General features: G+C 36.4%; 1 protein-coding gene across 4 annotated transcripts in view; it reads right to left on the bottom strand.

Annotated features, from left to right (window-relative positions):
* Positions 1-16,842, bottom strand: part of SLK (STE20 like kinase) — a 53,447-nt gene that overhangs the window by 6,336 nt on the left and 30,269 nt on the right. For 2 of the 4 annotated variants that reach the window (XM_064514181.1, XM_064514182.1), the window contains 11 exons: positions 15,796-15,924; positions 12,263-13,687; positions 11,007-11,137; positions 10,591-10,714; positions 10,183-10,362; positions 8,059-8,151; positions 4,500-4,629; positions 4,138-4,262; positions 2,652-2,840; positions 1,796-1,921; positions 138-251 (listed from right to left, as the gene is read on the bottom strand). In XM_064514181.1, the coding sequence (XP_064370251.1) occupies positions 138-251; positions 1,796-1,921; positions 2,652-2,840; positions 4,138-4,262; positions 4,500-4,629; positions 8,059-8,151; positions 10,183-10,362; positions 10,591-10,714; positions 11,007-11,137; positions 12,263-13,687; positions 15,796-15,924 (2,766 nt within the window). The remainder of the gene's footprint in view (positions 1-137; positions 252-1,795; positions 1,922-2,651; positions 2,841-4,137; positions 4,263-4,499; positions 4,630-8,058; positions 8,152-10,182; positions 10,363-10,590; positions 10,715-11,006; positions 11,138-12,262; positions 13,688-15,795; positions 15,925-16,842) is intronic. The other 2 variants (XM_064514183.1, XM_064514184.1) reach the window with 1 other exon arrangement.

Below are 16,842 nucleotides of genomic sequence, written 5' to 3'. Positions count from 1 at the left end.
TTAAACAATAAACTATAGCAGTTTTGTATAGCGGCTTGACTCTCCTCCTATGTCATACTTTTTGTATTGTTCAATTTATGACTGTCCAGTTTGCAAGAACTGATGCTTGATTATTTCCATAAACTGTTCCAATTTACCTTTTTTCTTGGTCTCAATTTCTCTCTCCATTCCTTCAATTCTTGGCTGTGCTCTTCATCTAGCTCTTTCAGCTTCTGAGTCTCGTGTTCAACCAGTAGATGGCATTTTTCATTCTGAAAACAAGATAAAGATAATCCTTAAGTAAAACTAATTCAGATTAGACAACTCCGCATTTGTGCAGTGGCATATGCTGTCCTAATTCTTTTTAATTAGCTTACTCTGTGTAAATAGTGACGTAAATAATTACAAGATAAAAGTATGTTACTGAGGCTGCCTTATCAAAAGCTGATCTTTCCATCAAAACCAATTGAGATAGATAAATAAATACTGTGAAGTACCATTCAGAGTGGCTGACAGTGATACTCGAAACTATCTGTGCTTCACTGCCTAATTACGCTATTCAAGGTCATGCAGTATTTCTGCTTTGCTTTCTAAATGCAGTTTGTATAATTTATTAAAATCAATTAAATTTAAAAGGGGCACATGTGAAAGTAATTCAACTTTTGGTGCCAAGGAGCTCAGACTAACAAACAGGGTTTAGGGAGAACAGCAAATGTGCTTGCAGAAGCAGCCTCAGACTCACCCTATAAAAAGAAAAAAGGATAATCAAAGCATACACCAGCTTCAAATTCCACTCAGTAAGATATATATGCATCTGCCAAATGTTAAAAGCGGCTTCAAAGCATAATGGCAAGAATTCAGTTAAGCATTCAGTGGGATCAAATCTTTAATTTTTAAGAACAGTTGTCAATGGTAGTCTCCAATACCCACGTGCTTGTTTCTAGGGCTCAAATCCCAACTGTGCGTGATGCAAAGTCTGAAAACGCAGGAACAAAAATGACAAGCACTTGGCTAGTCCCGAGTGCAGTGAGGGACCAAAATGTTCTCAGGGAAGATTAGGGTAGCCCTAATCTGATGAGTTTTACTTGCGATCAAAGTCTTGCACAGACTCCCACTGTACCTGAGGATTTACTGAAACATATTAGTGGCACAGTCACAGACTGTTTTCACAAGATGTGAGAAAGGGAGCAGTGCAGAACCAGCTTCATTGGCTCTGTGTGACTGGAACATTTCTCTGGGCAAAGGTTATCAGCAGGTGATCATTTAATGCTTTAGCCTGCCTCATATCCCTGAAGCAGGGAAAAAGCAGACTTAACAGAAAACTGGATCTGGCCTTTGGTCTACAGCAGCTAGTTTTACAAAATACATACCAGGCAGAGCAAAACTGAGTTCCTTATTGCAAAAAGAGAATTCCTTCCAAATACATTCTACAAGCTCAGGTGCAAATGGCAACTTGCACTGTGTAAAAAAGAGCTCATTCCATCTACTGCATAAAGCCCTTGCGGGTAATGCCTGATGCTACCTACCTTTGTCTTGATTAACGACATGCTAGCTGCAGTATGTTAAAAAGAAATACTACAGAAAATAGCATTGGAAACTTGGTAAATATTCTAGAAGTGATCATCTGCTTATGGCTCATGCTTTTCTTGCACATAAAATGATTTCTCATTAATTGTTCTAAGCTTAGGAATCTGGTTAAGAGTCTGCTGCAAATTTGCAAAAATCCACATGAATAGATAAAAATGAAGGAAAAATGTTTCTGCTTGGCCTGTGTGTCTTCCCATTGAATGTTCATTTCATATGATCTATTTTTAACCTGTAATTGGTGCAGCTCTCTGATGTTTGCTTCACATTGCAACTGAAGGTCCCGCATTTGATTTTCATGTTTCTGATGCTGAGCCAGTCTCTCATTTTTTTGTCTCTTTTCTTCTTGAACAGCAAACTAGAAAAAAAAAAGATGATTTGTATTGTACCTCTAGAGATAACAATTTTTGGCATGTGAGTCGAAGAACTGTAGAGAACAGAATGAACATATACGGCATAACCAAAGAGAATGGTTTTAAAAGACTTAAATAATCTTGGTATTTTCTGTATTCTTTCTTTTTTTGAACTTCTACAAAGGGAATGCCTTCAGTTTTGTCTGTCACTCCATTTTTCTCTCTCCCCTCTAATCCTTCCTTAGAACACACCTGTACTGTGCAGCCCAGAACTGGACCCAGCACTCCAAATATGGCCTGAGTAGAGAAAGAATCACCTCCCTTGACCCGCTGGCTACGCTCTTCCTAATATAGCCCAGGATGCCATTGGCCTCATTGGCCACAAGGCGACATTGCTGACCCATGTTTAACTTGTCCACCAGGATGCCAAGGGCCTTTTCTGCAAAGCTGCTTTCCAGCTGGTTGCTGCCCAGCCTGCACTGGTGCATGGGCTTATTCTTCCCCAGGTGCAGGGCTTTGCATTCCCTGTACTGAATTTAATGAGATTCCTGTTGGCCCATTTCTCCAGCCTATTGAGGTCTCTGTGAATAACTGCACAACGTTCTAGTTTAACAACCACTCCTACCAGTTTTGTATCACCTGCAAACTTGTTGAGGGTGCACTCTGTCTCATCATCACATTTACATTTACATCACATCAAATATTTACACTATTAAACCTGCTTTTATTAATCACCTGCTTAATTTTTTCACGATCTTGGTCTGGAGAAGCTAATGAGTTGATTCTTAAACTTTTCTTAAACATAGCCATTCGAGTCTTTGCTTCACTTCGCTGGATTTTAGGCAGCCGTGCTCTTTCCTGAGTTTGCTTGTTCTTTAACTCCTCAATAAGTCGTTGATTATATCTCTGCATTTGCTCCGTTTCCTAAAAAAATGAATGACGTGGAAATATTATAGAGTATCTGTTGGAACATTTAGATCTCATTTCATTAACAAGCATGTTGTTTGAGTCCATTTTTTCCTCAGCAGAAACCAGACCCAGTCTCAGTGATATGCAGTGGGGAGGAGGTGGTCTTCCATTTATTCCAAAACTCTGGATCATGCCCAATCCAGTCAAGATTCTCTAGTGCTCTGAAGAATATGCATATATTTACCAGTGCTTGCTGAACTCCTGACTTATATTAAAATATATATATATATATATGTACACATGTATGTTTTTCAAAGGGAGAAATTTCAATAGAACTGCATTTTTGCTACAACAGTTATGAAGTAACTGGACACCAACTTTGTTTCACAGCTAGTGAAAACAAAAGCCACTACAAAGATAAAATAAACCATACAGAAACAAACTTCAGGAGAGGCTGGCCATGATTCAATGACCAAGGAGATTCAACAATATCTTTCTATTGGTTTTGGATGCTAAAAAAATTATATATTTTTAAAACGTCTATTGAACGAATCTATTCAGTGTATTCTATAAAAAACATAATGCCAAATGCTTCGCAGAAAATAAAAATATTGTCTTCTGGACTTTTATAGGCTTTAAGTCTAAGGAGACAGTTTTCAGCTACTTGCCCCCGAAAGCTAATCCAGGTCATTGTTCTGTTCATTTAACTCCAGGATGATTTACTAATGAGTAGATTTATTTAGCCACAAGCCCAAACTCTGTTGGTTTTGGTGTATAAACATATTTTGATCTTTTTACGAACTAATAAAAAGAAATAAAAAAAGCTATTCTACTTTAAAAAAAGAATTTAAAGGGAAAATATGATCACTTCACTTATGAACTTCAGTCTAGAAGCTCAAGAACAGAAGTCAGATGAATAAAGAGATATGATTTCTACATGGCACAACTCTATTATCTCATCCCTGTGATCCCCTCATGCTTTTCCTTATTTACTGCCTTTATTTCTTGCCTCTGATTTATGTGCTGTTTGTTAGACACCTAACCTTTGCATGTCCATACATAACAGGGTGAACTAACAAACACATTAAATAAGCTGAACAAAGGGCCTCAATGCACTACCAAGTCATTAAATTAAGAAGATTAAGATTTTAACAGAACACACACAGCATGAAAACACCTGCATGGGCCTTGCCTAGGCAAGCAAACAGCTACCAGTAGAGATTGTAAGACTTGATTTAGGAAAATAAAAAAAAAGAACAAACAAAAAAAGAGATTATAACACACAAAGGAAAGTGTCAAAGTAAGCACTAACTTTTTCATGCCTCTTAAGCAGCTGGTGTCTCTGCATGAAGTACTGATCTTTGAGTTGCTGTTTGAGGAGCTGATGCTTTTCTTGCAAGTGTCTCTCTTCCAGCTCCCAGATTGCAGCTTCACGAGCTGCAGAAAGAGGAAGGCTGGTTCAGAAAGTACAATACTTTTTAATCTACGTGCAAGCGTATGTTTAAAAATGGCCTCCAAGTGCATTTTAAGAAAAATGCTATTCCATAGCATATAGGTTATTACAGTTTTAGTTTAATCCTGAAGGCATTTGATTACATAAATTTAAGACAGACTTCTTATTTTACTAAAATATAAAACAAAAAAATCTGGTTTTAAGAGTCCAGTGCTGGATACCTCTCATGAGCTGCTGTTTGTTGTTGAGGCAATCTCGTTCAATAGTGGCTAGTTCCGTCTTTTGTTGCTGAATAATTTTCTTTAGAGATGCATCCAGTTCTTGCTGCTGCTTCTGCACAAATTCTTGCTCCTGTTAAAACCAATGGAAATAAGTGAAATTGTGTCCTTCTAATCACATTACATTTTAATGAGATTCCCAGTTCTCTCAGAGCTTAACTGTATATGAAAATAAATGCACCTTTGAGTTAATTTAATTGAGTTAACATGCCTCAGCTATGAAGTTATGCATCTCTTGTATTTTCCACATAGAGAGTAGGTAAAAGAATATTTAATATTTAAATTTTACCTTCAGAAGTAAGACCAAAGGCAACAAATTAACCAATAATCAGCAATTCATTCTGCCTCTTGCCTCTCAAAACAAGCTGCAGTTTCTAAGCTAGTAAATGCAAGCATGCTCAGTATAAAGTTGACCTCATCATGTCGAGATTATATATTCACAGATATAAAAAAATCAAAAGTATTTACGATTGTTTTGCTTTTGATTATGAAGTAAAGCCTATTTATTTACACCGTTGGGCCTCAAGTTTGTGTCTCAGTCTCTGGGTGGTTTATCCTGTCATGAACACAACAATACTGAGGCTGGGAGTTCTGCGAGATGGCTGGAAAGGCAGCCAAAGGCTTTAGCAGGAATTGCCTTTTGCAGGACTCGTAAACCTCGGCCCAGCAGTAGTCGTACCAGAGCTGAGCGGGCTCTTTGCAAAGCGAATTGCATCCGCGTGATGCAGTCCCCTCCCCCCCGGCCTGGGTCTTCCCGCTACTCAGGGCATCTCAGTCTGTTGCACCACATCATGAGAAGCGGGCAGTGGTACGGATCCCCTTCTCTCCCCTCCCATGTACCAAGGGTGTACTGTTGCCTTTTTCCTCTTCGCAATTATCACAAAAAAAATTTAACATATTTCAAGCATGCCAGCATGCACACACACTCCTTAAAAACAAGAAATTAAAGCAGATCTTTCTACCATGAGATACAGGTAAGTATAGTCAGAAGAAAGGATGAGGGTGGTGTACTATCAGAGACAAGGCAGGCAGCTAAAGCATTTTCTGTTATATAAAATGAATCGAAGTTAAAAATGGTCAATTGGAGGGGAGATGGGAAGAAGTGGGAAAACAATGCTGGGCTGGGGGCAATCAGTAGAAGAGTCTCCTGAGCTATGTATTTTTCTCTTTTTAAACAGAGTCCATGCTACTCACTAAAAGGGCCAACAGTGACATATGGAATTAGATGTTCATTAAAAGCACTTTTATTATGACCAGGAGAATCATGGTTTTCATCTTCACAGAAAGTCACTGAATAATAGATGAGGCTTTCATCTCTCTCGGTCGACAGCGGTAACATTTAGATGGGTAACAGAAAACCGGAGGTGGAGTAAGCTGATGAAAAGTTCAGACAGTGGCAGACCAGAGGGCGCAGGAAGCACTGGAGGGGCAGGTTTGTAAATGGAATCAGACTTTCCTAATCAAATATATGGACTGATAAAAAAAAACAAAACACTGTTCTGCATTATTTCTAGATTAAAAGGGCAAGAAAAGCAGGAGTTTAGTATTCTGAAGGTGGAGGCACATAAATAATACTATATTTGACCTGTCAGGGATTTTTATTTTGGGGGGGGAGGGGGGGGGAGGGGGGGGGGACACAGCTGCTTTACATTCTCTACAGCTGTGAAAAATATATTTTATTTTATTTTGACCATGGTCATGGTCATAAAGCAGTTATTCATCAGAGATTTTGCTCTCTCAATCAGTTAAATATCATTGCTGCTCTCTACACTGTAAATCTGACAGAAGTTTTTAAATTGCTAGCACTGTAAGATAAACCGAGCAATCTCAGAAAACACTCTGTCCTTTCCGCTTCCCTCATCTACCCAAGTATCCTGTATAACAGAGATTATGGACTTTACTGAAGAGCATGTTAGATGGTGTAGAAGGCAGACAGTGCAATACGGCTTGCCTTCTCAAATTACCACTTGGTTTTGTCCAGGAAGTATCTTGAAATAAACTCATTATATATTTTTATAATACGTAATTTCACTGCACACAGAGCATAAAACAGTCACACATTGTTTCTCACATGTGCTGAACAAATGATAAGCACCAGAAAATAGTAGTATGTTGTGTTTGTGAGAAACCAGTGTCTTGCCCAGAGTTAACTGCTACAGTAATTTTGATCTTTTTACTATGAATAGTGTACAGTTTTATAAATTTGTGCTAATTGGTTTTGAGACACCAGTGAAATTGCTCAGCACATATGAGCAAAAGTGAGAAGAAAAAACACACCTTTGGAAAATTAGGGAAATAAACATTTTTATATAGATATAGATGTATATATATTTTATGACTTACATCCTGCATTTGTGCGTTGAAAAGTGTACATGAAGACAACTGAAAAGACTGAATCATAACCTGAGCAACACCCTGTGGGACACAATGTACTTCCCATGTCAGAATATAATAAAATACCATTCTATTCTTTAAAAGAATGAGACTCTGCTATATGTTAGTAGTATATATTAAAAATGTCAAGGCTAATCACACAAAAGCAGGTCACTGACAGGAGAAATTCTACATATTCTGCAGTAATACACCTGCACATTGTCTAGTACTTCTTTATCATTCCAAGTGAGGATCTTTCACCTTAATCAAAGATGTTCTACTTTAAAAAAAAACTGAAAAAAGGAAACAAAGTAAGTCACTGCAAACACTATAAAAATTCAGTTCTAAAACTATTTCCTTAAAAAAAGTTCAGAAATACATATGCTCAGTAGGGGGAGAGCACTGTAGCTCAGTCAAATTCTATCCTGGGAAATCGTCCTGCATACAGAACATGTAATTGAATAAAGTCGCTAACGTTTTCTACCAGGTCACTCGCATAAACATTTGACCTGTAAGGGTTATTCAATCCCAACCTACCCTGCTTTGATGCAGACTTACTCTGTGCAAGCTGTGGCCACCAGAAGAACAGTTTTCTAAAATATCTGCCTCTTTCTACCTAGGTCATGTAACGGCAGCAAGGTTGAAGGCATGAAATTATATATGACGTCTTCTAAAGTTTCCGTACACCTACACTTTGACATTTAAATAACTACATTTTACCTAGTCTGTTCTGCTGCTAGGAACTTTTATTTTCTGTATTTTCCTCCCTTGTGCTTTTTGCTCAAAAATAACTACTGTAACCTTTATAATTTGATGGACCTGAGGGATACTTACCACCGAAAAAAGCACTGCCGTGAAACCAGCTGTGGAAAAAATCTGTTCTTTTTTGATACAGCATACAGAACATTAAGCTTAAAAGCACAAACCTGGATATACTGCTGTTCCTACATATCTAAACACTGTACTCTTAAGGGAAGTGATACGGGAGAGTTTGAAGAAAGAGAGCGGTATGTAGGGTTAGTCTGAGTTAAGTTTCATATTCACTCAAAAACAACAAAAAGTGAAATTATCAAGCTGTGTGAATACTGCTGCTTTTTGCATTTTAGTAGCTTGAAGCTGCTGCTGTTACCTGAGCATGCTGGTTTTGTACAAGCTCCTCTTTCTGGCGTTTCATGAGCTCTTTTCTCAGCTCTTTTGGTGCTTTCTCCACTTCATTTAAAACCTACAGTGTATATAAGCATGCAGAAGGGGCGAAAATAACACTTCTTCTCCACAGCAAGCATTTTTGTGAACACAGGACATGCAGATCATGCACTAGCAGTACTGGGAAGCATGCATTACTCCAGCGGCAGACATGTTAGTTTAGCAAAAGGAGCTTAGTGAAAAGAGAAGAAACAAAACATGCTTTATGCATGCTACTGTAGTGCAGAAAGGGGGTATGTGCCAGCTTCTTTTTGCATGCAAATGCTGACCAGTGCTCTCAGAAATGGCAGTCAGTTGCTTGAGTTTCCATGCAAGCAGCTAGAATAGTCAATAGTTAAGAACACCACCACCCGCACAAGTGGCATTTTCTTGAAGCGTTCCTGAACAGGACTACAGAGCATGTTTATCTCACGGTAAAGCTTTGTGAAAAATAATTGGAAGTTTAAAATAACTTCCACTGAAAAACAGCTATTTCTGACAGTCTCAAATCTGAATTTATAAGATGTCATTATTAGCTTGTCAAATATACATAACATTTACATAGGATACATATTTAAATCTAAAAAAAAAAAAAAAAAAAAAATCACAGAAGCAAACCAAACATTAAATGTTCAGTTCTGAAGAATTTTAAAGCAAAAACTCCAGTAACTATATTGTTAAGAAATTTTTAATTATAATTATGCTGAAAGAGTCCATGTGGTTCACTCTGAGGCAAATTAGGCTAGATTAGTTGAAATTTTCTAAATATAACCTAGTTAAATCACCTGGCTATGAATCTGATAGTTTGCTGATATCTTCTATTTACCATGAAAAGTTATGATAATTAAACACTGCACACTCCTAAATGTTTCATGGGTAGTTTCAGAGTGCGAGATGCATTTTCCTTCAAACTGTAAATCGCCTTCTTAAGCTTTAAATACAAAAGTATGCACCCAAAAACAAGCGCCTGTTTGTTTAATAGTGGAAGCATCATCAGAAAACAGAGTCCAAATCACCACATGCTATTCCTGTTTCCATGAAAGAACTGCTTTTAGCTCAGAGCGATACATAAAATTCTTCCCGCTTTCCCATGTAGGACCCAATCACCAGTAAACAGAAAGAGACTCAAAAATGCAAGAGGTTCCGCAAAAGAGGAAAAGTTGTTATATATCAGCATACAGTTCAGACTGAATACAACTTATACTTTTTCTATGCACTTCTGTACTACAGGATCATTCTATGCAAAAGCACTGAAAATATAGACTTTTAAATAAAACTCTGTAAGTCTAATAACTACTAAAGCAAACACTAGAGCCATTTATATACAAACAAGCACTACACAATTGATCTGAAAAAGAAATAAAATAGCTTTCAGATGCAAAATCCGTATGGGAACACATCACTTTCTCTTGTTCTGATGCGGGTAAACTAACAGCATAAGGAGTCAGTCTCAAATGTCACTCATTTTGCATCAATCATATGCGACAGATGTAAAATTAACTGTAAACAATTTTAGTCTATTCATACTTCTCTCTCCTAGCTGTCATCTTTGAGTTAAAAAGAATTGACATAACTGCTGTCAATTCTTATAGACAAATTCTAAACCTGAAAAGCGCACCTTTAATGAAAATCTAAGAAATAACCCAAAAATTCTCAGGAAATGAAATATTTCTTAGTAGCAATTAAGACTCTATTCTTTTATTTGAAATTCTAAGTAGATAAATACGAAGGGATATGTGGATTTGTTTAAAAATATATATATATCTTTAACAATCTTTAACAAAATATTTTTTCTCAAATACGACATCAAGAAAAAGTATTTTATTAAAGATTCTGTGAAAGGTCTCTTAATTTAGTAACCTTTCCTAGATGAATCAATTGCTGCAAGTTCCTATTAGCTGTTGTTATTTCACTTTAAGCACTAAAACAAAAGGAATAATACTGACTGCTAGTTCCCCCTTACCCAACTCACGATAGCACACGAGGCTGACAAGGGTTCTGAGAGTCCCAGTCTCAACCATTTCTTATGGCCGTATCTTTTATCTTCTATATTATCACTGTTGCCTCTTACCTCCTTTTTTTTGTTCTTCAGCATGTTCTGAAATTTGGACAATTCCTTCTCCTGTTCTGCTTTGATACGTTTTGCTTCATCTCGTAAACGATTTGTGTGTTCCTGTTCCAAGCGCTCTATTGTCTGTTTCTGCTGCTTTTCTAGATTTTCTATTTCTTGATCATACTGTCGCTTTTTAGTCTGTAAAAATAATTCCATTTAATCTGACTTCTTCTTCGGAATGCTAAATACTGCACAGTGATACAAGCTGAGCAACTGCCATAAATGGAGCCACAACAATCATAGAAGGAAAGGCTTGTACTACTGCTAGTAGTCTTCTACCTGCTCCATCAGGACGGCATCTTTAAGAGTATTAGTTTAACTTCAAAAAGCTACATATTTTGTTGGTACCAAAACAAAGAAACTCACTGTCATTTCCTGTTCAAAACGTCTGTACATCTGTTCTCGCTGTTGCAAGAGTTTATTACTGAGCTGCTGTTGAGCTCTCTGTTCTTCCTTCTGAAGAAGTCTTAGCTCTCTCAGCTCTTGACGCCTAATAACGAAAAATAACTTTTTAACATTGATAGGACAGTAAAAGGGGAAAATTACAAAAAAAAAAAGAAAAAACTTCAACTTAGGTTCAGTAAAGCTAGTTTTGAATTGATTTTGTGTGTCATTTAAAAGAACATTTTCCTTTCAATTAACAAAAAAATCTGAATTCAATCCCCAAACATTACAGAAATAAGTCCATTAGCCCCCTTCTTTTATTCAAAAAGAGAAAAAAATTAGCTGCTACATTCAAGACACTAAAACCTCTTGTAAAATTTACTGTTAAAAACGCTTACCGTAGAAATCGCATTTCTTCACTTTTTGAGTCATTCTCAGTAACTATTTTTGATGTGGTCACACTCACTTCTACTCCATCAACAACGAACTTGCGAGTTTTCTTTAATGTTTTCTTTTGTCTTCTAGTTTCCTGAATAAAACATTGGTTAATTATTCCGTGCTTAAGTCAGTCATATTCCTTTTTTATCTTTTTTTCTTAATATTAAATTACTTCAGATATTTTTATGGAGGCCTAATGGGTAACAATCACTAGTACTCAATTATCAGGTACCTCATCAGCTGAGAACCTGAAAAATTCTACGATATTGTAACTTTCTTTAGTCACCAAAGGAAAATAATGGTTACCGATCATTTAAATTGCCATTCAGAGGGAAAAAAAAGACCTAGATGATCCCTCAACAGAGCTGACACAGTTTTATTTTCTAGAATTGAAGTCAATTGCATTGACGCATGCTTTTGCCCAATAAATTTCCCAGTCAGCAAAAGGGATTTAATTCTGAAAAAACAACCAAAACTAAACAATGATTTACTCACCTTCCCATTTCTGCTTTGGAAGTAAGCCAGGCTAACAAGTTTGTATTTTTGTCATTATATGTTACTAATCAATAATCAATTACATGATAATCTTACTAAGAGAATTGGAGAAATTCTCACTTCTCAAAGTTGCTACTGCTTTATTACAATACAAAAGAAACCTCAGCTGAAACTGGGTCTCCACCATGCTAGAACTAATGCAAATGCATCGAAGTCACGCTTGCACAGCTATGTCAAATTGCAAAGCTTTTTTTTTAAACAGATGGTTACACAGATACAATCCTAGTATATTAGTGTAAGGATAAAAATAAAGTTCATATTTTGGAATGTGCTTTATCTGGATAAGCACGTTTATACTGGTGTAATTGTATCAATTATAGCACAACCAAAGCAGTACAGTTTTGACCACACTGAAATTTCCAGTAAGAATGATTAAGTATTTTTATATGTTAGTTTACATTTTTAAATCTAATTATGCAATGAAACAGGAAAATTTTTAGCACCTCTGTCGCTACTTGCTTTGCTGCATAACTGCACAAAACCGAGACATCATTAGTGCATTTCAGAATACCTCAGTTTCTGCAGATTCATATATTCTATAGTCCTATACTAGTTTTTCACTAGATAATTTTCCTAGTTTCAAACGTAAAACTCAGAGATGATTTTAGGGTCACAATGATGTAAGATTTGATATAAAAAGTATATGGTTGCTTATACTTACTTGTAAAGATATCGATCCTGTCTCTTTGTTTTTACTGAGGAAGCTAGAAATGGACAAATTCAAATCAATGCTGCTGTTATCAGCTGCAGAACCAGTGCCTGAATCTGCATCATTTTCCTTCAGAGTCTCTGATTCCAGCTGCTGTAACGTTTCATTATTGTCTTGATTATCTGTTTTGACTTTTTCCTCATTTTCTTCAGTGCTAATGCTAATACTGGGAACTGGAGTGAGCTCAGAGTCATCGGCTTGTTCATCTTCTGTATCTTGAAGCTTATTCTTTACTAGTTCATCTGAAGTAATTTCGGAATGTTCCTTCTCTACTTGAGTACTGTTTTTCTGGATAGTCTCAGGTCCATGCCCTTCTGCATCCTGGTCCATGTCGGTTGGTTTATCCACCACTTTATCAGGAATATCTTCAGTCTTATTCTCTATTGCTTTCTGGTCTGTGTCATCTTTTCCAGAGTCTTTGATCTCTCTTTCCTCCCTGCTGCTTATTTTACAAATATCCTCATTTTCACTTTCTTCCAGTTTCTTCTCTCCTTCGATTGCTTTATCTTGGCTTTTAGACACTGTTTCTTCAGAGCTGATTATCTCATGGACATGCTTAGGCTGACTTTCCATTAGCTTATCCTCTGTCTCAGGTATTTTATCCCCATCACTGATCTGAGTTTCACCAGTACTGCCTATCTCCTGATTATTGTCAACTCCAAGGCTTATTAGTTCCTTTTCTTCATCAGCCACTTTATCCTCAACATTAGCTAGAATTTCTGTAGTGGTGTCTATCACTGCCTCTTTCTGAGCGTTATCTTTATCTTCCTTTTGCTGTGCAGTATTTTCTGCAGTGGCCTCTCCATTTTTATCTTCTGGAAGATCTACTCTGTTTTCCTTTTCTTCTTTTTCACCAGTTTCCTTAGAAAAAGCTTCTCCAGTTTCAGTGCTGTTTTCAGTTGTGGGTGCTATTATCAGTTTATTTTCTTCTGTCTGTTTATTTCCTATGTCGTCTTCTTTCTCTATTTTTAGGTTGTGTTCATCCTTTATTTCTGGTTTTGTAACCACATCAGGTTCTTTTTTTCCTTTCTGGGGTTCAATATCTTCATGTGCTTCCTCTAGTCTTTCTGCATTCTTTTCAATTGCCAATACTTTGCCTTGCTCACCTTTATCAGTCCGCACAGAACCATTCTGCACTTTCATATTACCAACAGCAGTATCATACATGTTATCAGCTGTTTTCCCAAATTTAATGTCCTCAGATTCATCTCCAGTTGTTTTATCATCTGGAAATATACCGCTGTTTTTCTCCTCAGTTGCATTACTTTCTGTTTTCTCAGAAAGAGATTCCAGAACAGAGGCATTCTGTGAAAGTTTATCCTCTTCAGAGCTGGCAATACTAAGGTCAGAGGATGCACGCTTGTCTGCAGGTAATTGCTAAAGAAGTTAAAGGAAGAAAAATATTTAATCATTCTCTAGTTTAAGTGAAGCACAGTTCTATTAAAAATACTTGAAGAGAGATTAATATATTTTACTCACAGGCAGAGTTACATAAATTTGATAATCTTGAGTAATTAGCTAGGTGTTATCACAGAACAAGTACATGAACTACAGATGGGCTCTTCTGAACAGAGCACAACTTCACAAGAACCCTCTTCCACCTCCTATAATTTTATAAAGTATACCTCGGTTGAAGGAAAGAGATCATGGTCAGCCCTCTCTGCCACATAATTAACAGTGTCTTTTGCAATCACTTTGCTCCTTATTTTACTATTTCAGCTCCTGTGGTAGTCCTAACTACAGTTAGCTTTGAAAGACACACCTTCCTGGGCCAGGCTGGCTATGTAGAAGCCATTTAGCTTTAGTTACTGCAGCACTTATAAGATGTAATATTAAGATCTTTTACTGCTTCATGAAAAAGATTAGCTTTCCTTTTCTTCTTGGTCAAAATGTCCAAAAAATGTTTGGTTTGTTCTTTAATCACTGTGAAAATTTGTTAAAACAGTGAAAATTCCCTGCAGATATGAATAAGTGGTAATACGGAACTAGAATAGAAACAGTTACATATTTATAACTGTACAAATTGCTGTTGGTGGAATATGAGTGAATGTTATCACATCACAGACATATACAAAAGAATATACTAATAAAGTATCATTTTAACCATAATTGCTCTTTCACTCTTCAAAGTGATTATGATATATCTCTGTCTATATTTACTGTTGGAACCCTGTAATTTGCAGATCAGAGTTCTGATTTGCCATTGGGTTAGTTTGCCATACTAAGTTAGCTAACATAACAAGCAGGGATTTGATCATACATTTGCTACCTACCTTAAGGTCTTCCTGAGTAAGCACACAGAAAACAATTCCTCTTAAACTAAAAATGCATTTAAAAATATTTCTTCATATAAATGTTCCAGAAGCTTAGTGTTGTTTTCCAACCAGTATTTAAAAGGAACACAAGTAAATAAGGTAAATGCACCTACCTCACAATTTCCTAAACTGGTATGGGAACTACTCTCAAATGGTGCCTGGCACCAGATCACAACTGCCTGCACTTAATCAAGTCATGGGGTGGACTTCACCCCCCAACCCTCCTGCAGACTGATGGCTTAGCAGCTAACTCAGCAGGGGCAGGCAATGCCTGAGGAGATGGGGACCATCTCACCAGCCCTGGAGATGCCGGTGGGAATGCAGGCTTGGAGTTCTGCTGGGGAAGTGGTATGAAGGCCAGGGGATCGTCTAGCTTGGGAAGGGGAGAGGAGGGAAGGGAGGTTATGCATCTCATGCACATGTATTTGGCTTAGCAAAACCCAGGAAGCAACTGCTACCACTGCCAGTACTTACAGCGACAGCTACTGCTGTCAATGTCAACACTGACAGTACTTGAGCAAGTTATGTCAGAGAGTTGATAACCTGTACACTCTGCAACCTGCTAGCATATTATTGTACTTCAGGGTTTTACCCCTTGAGCAACTGAATCGGCCTGATCAGATTCCTAAGCATCTTTAGAAATATACATATCTTTATATCTTTAGAAGATACGCAATCTTTTCTTGGTAAGGCATACTCTCTTGCTTTTGGGTTTTTCCATGACAGACACATTGTAAAAATCACAAACATACAGCATAACGATCATATATTCTCCGTAACGATTTAATCATCATACACAAATATGTTTATATGGTCACCTAATCATATGAATTTAAAAAGTTTATATAAAAATCAGTATCTGATTTAAAAAAAACTCATCTTATTATATACAGATGTAAACATAAACGTATATAATATTTGTTATTAGTAGTTCTTAAGGAGTTTAAGCACACTAATTTTGAAGATACTGATTTCTTATTTTGTAGTAAGAAATAGTAGTAAGAAATGTATATTTATTTATATGAAATGTAGTAAGAGACAGTATGTTTATTTTAATTTTAGAAGATTTAATGCACAAGTTGGACAAAATATCAGAAAATTGAGCGCTCCATAGAAAAAAAAAATAACTAAAACTATTTGCACTTTTAAAAATGTAAATTTTAAACTGACCAGAGAATTTTCTGTTTCTTCCTCTTCCTCCTCATCTTTACCATCTTCAACTTCTTCTGTAACCTCAGCTTTAGCTTCTGCAATCAATTCTCTTATTGGTTTATTGGAAGTAACAGTAACAAATGGATGCTTGTGAAAATAAAAAATAAACACAATGTTAAGTGCTGACTCCATTGTACACAGTAGGAAAATCGTAACATTTCTCTGAGCTTATTTCTCTGAAGTTACATTTTGCTCTAAAACCTAAAGATTCCTAGTGTTAACATTAATCAAAACTGTCTTTATCAATGCAGATTCTTCTGTAGATGTTTTAAAATCAAAACATTTGCATTCATATATATTGTGGTAAGTAGCTTAATAAACATACTAAAAATACAGATAATTCATTTATACTGACCTGCTTCACAATCCAAAGAATAAAAGTAGAAAGATTTTTTAAAAGGTTATTTTTCCTGGAAATGTTTTTCATTTCTTTTCAGTTCCACAGTTAAACTATTTCTCAATAGATTTTATCTAGAAACAGTTAATCTAGAAAAATACAGCTTTGCCTTTAGAACATTTTTTCCTAACAAGAGCATAAAATCCTACATTTTTATTTAAGAGAAAACAGCTACCTGTTCTTCTCCTACCCCTACCACCTGAGTGTTCTTTCTCTGCTTCGTCCTGCTGCTTAAATCTATTCAACATGCCGGAGGTATTTTGGATAAAGTAAATGTGTGCTGACGTTAAACTGACTCAAACGTACCTAGTCACATCTACTCTTGTTTAGCTATTCTGCAGTGACAGCATTACAGAAGACGGCTGAGCACTAAAGCTTTTAAAACACCTGTCAGCAACTGACTGCTTATGTAAATGCGTCTCCTTCATCCACTGGAAGTACTGAAGTATAATTTAAATACTCACGCAAAGTGAACAGTTACATATATCAAAATATGTAAACAGAGAATTTGATCTGCATTTGATGTTATTTCATCAGAATTTACCAGATGAGGATCAATCCATCATTGTTCAATAAAGACTGCGTACAAAGACTAAATTTTAATTTAC

This window comes from Dromaius novaehollandiae, chromosome 6 (assembly GCF_036370855.1).
Source record: "Dromaius novaehollandiae isolate bDroNov1 chromosome 6, bDroNov1.hap1, whole genome shotgun sequence".
NCBI classification, from domain to species: domain Eukaryota; kingdom Metazoa; phylum Chordata; class Aves; order Casuariiformes; family Dromaiidae; genus Dromaius; species Dromaius novaehollandiae.
This window is presented reverse-complemented; position numbering and strand designations above follow the sequence as displayed.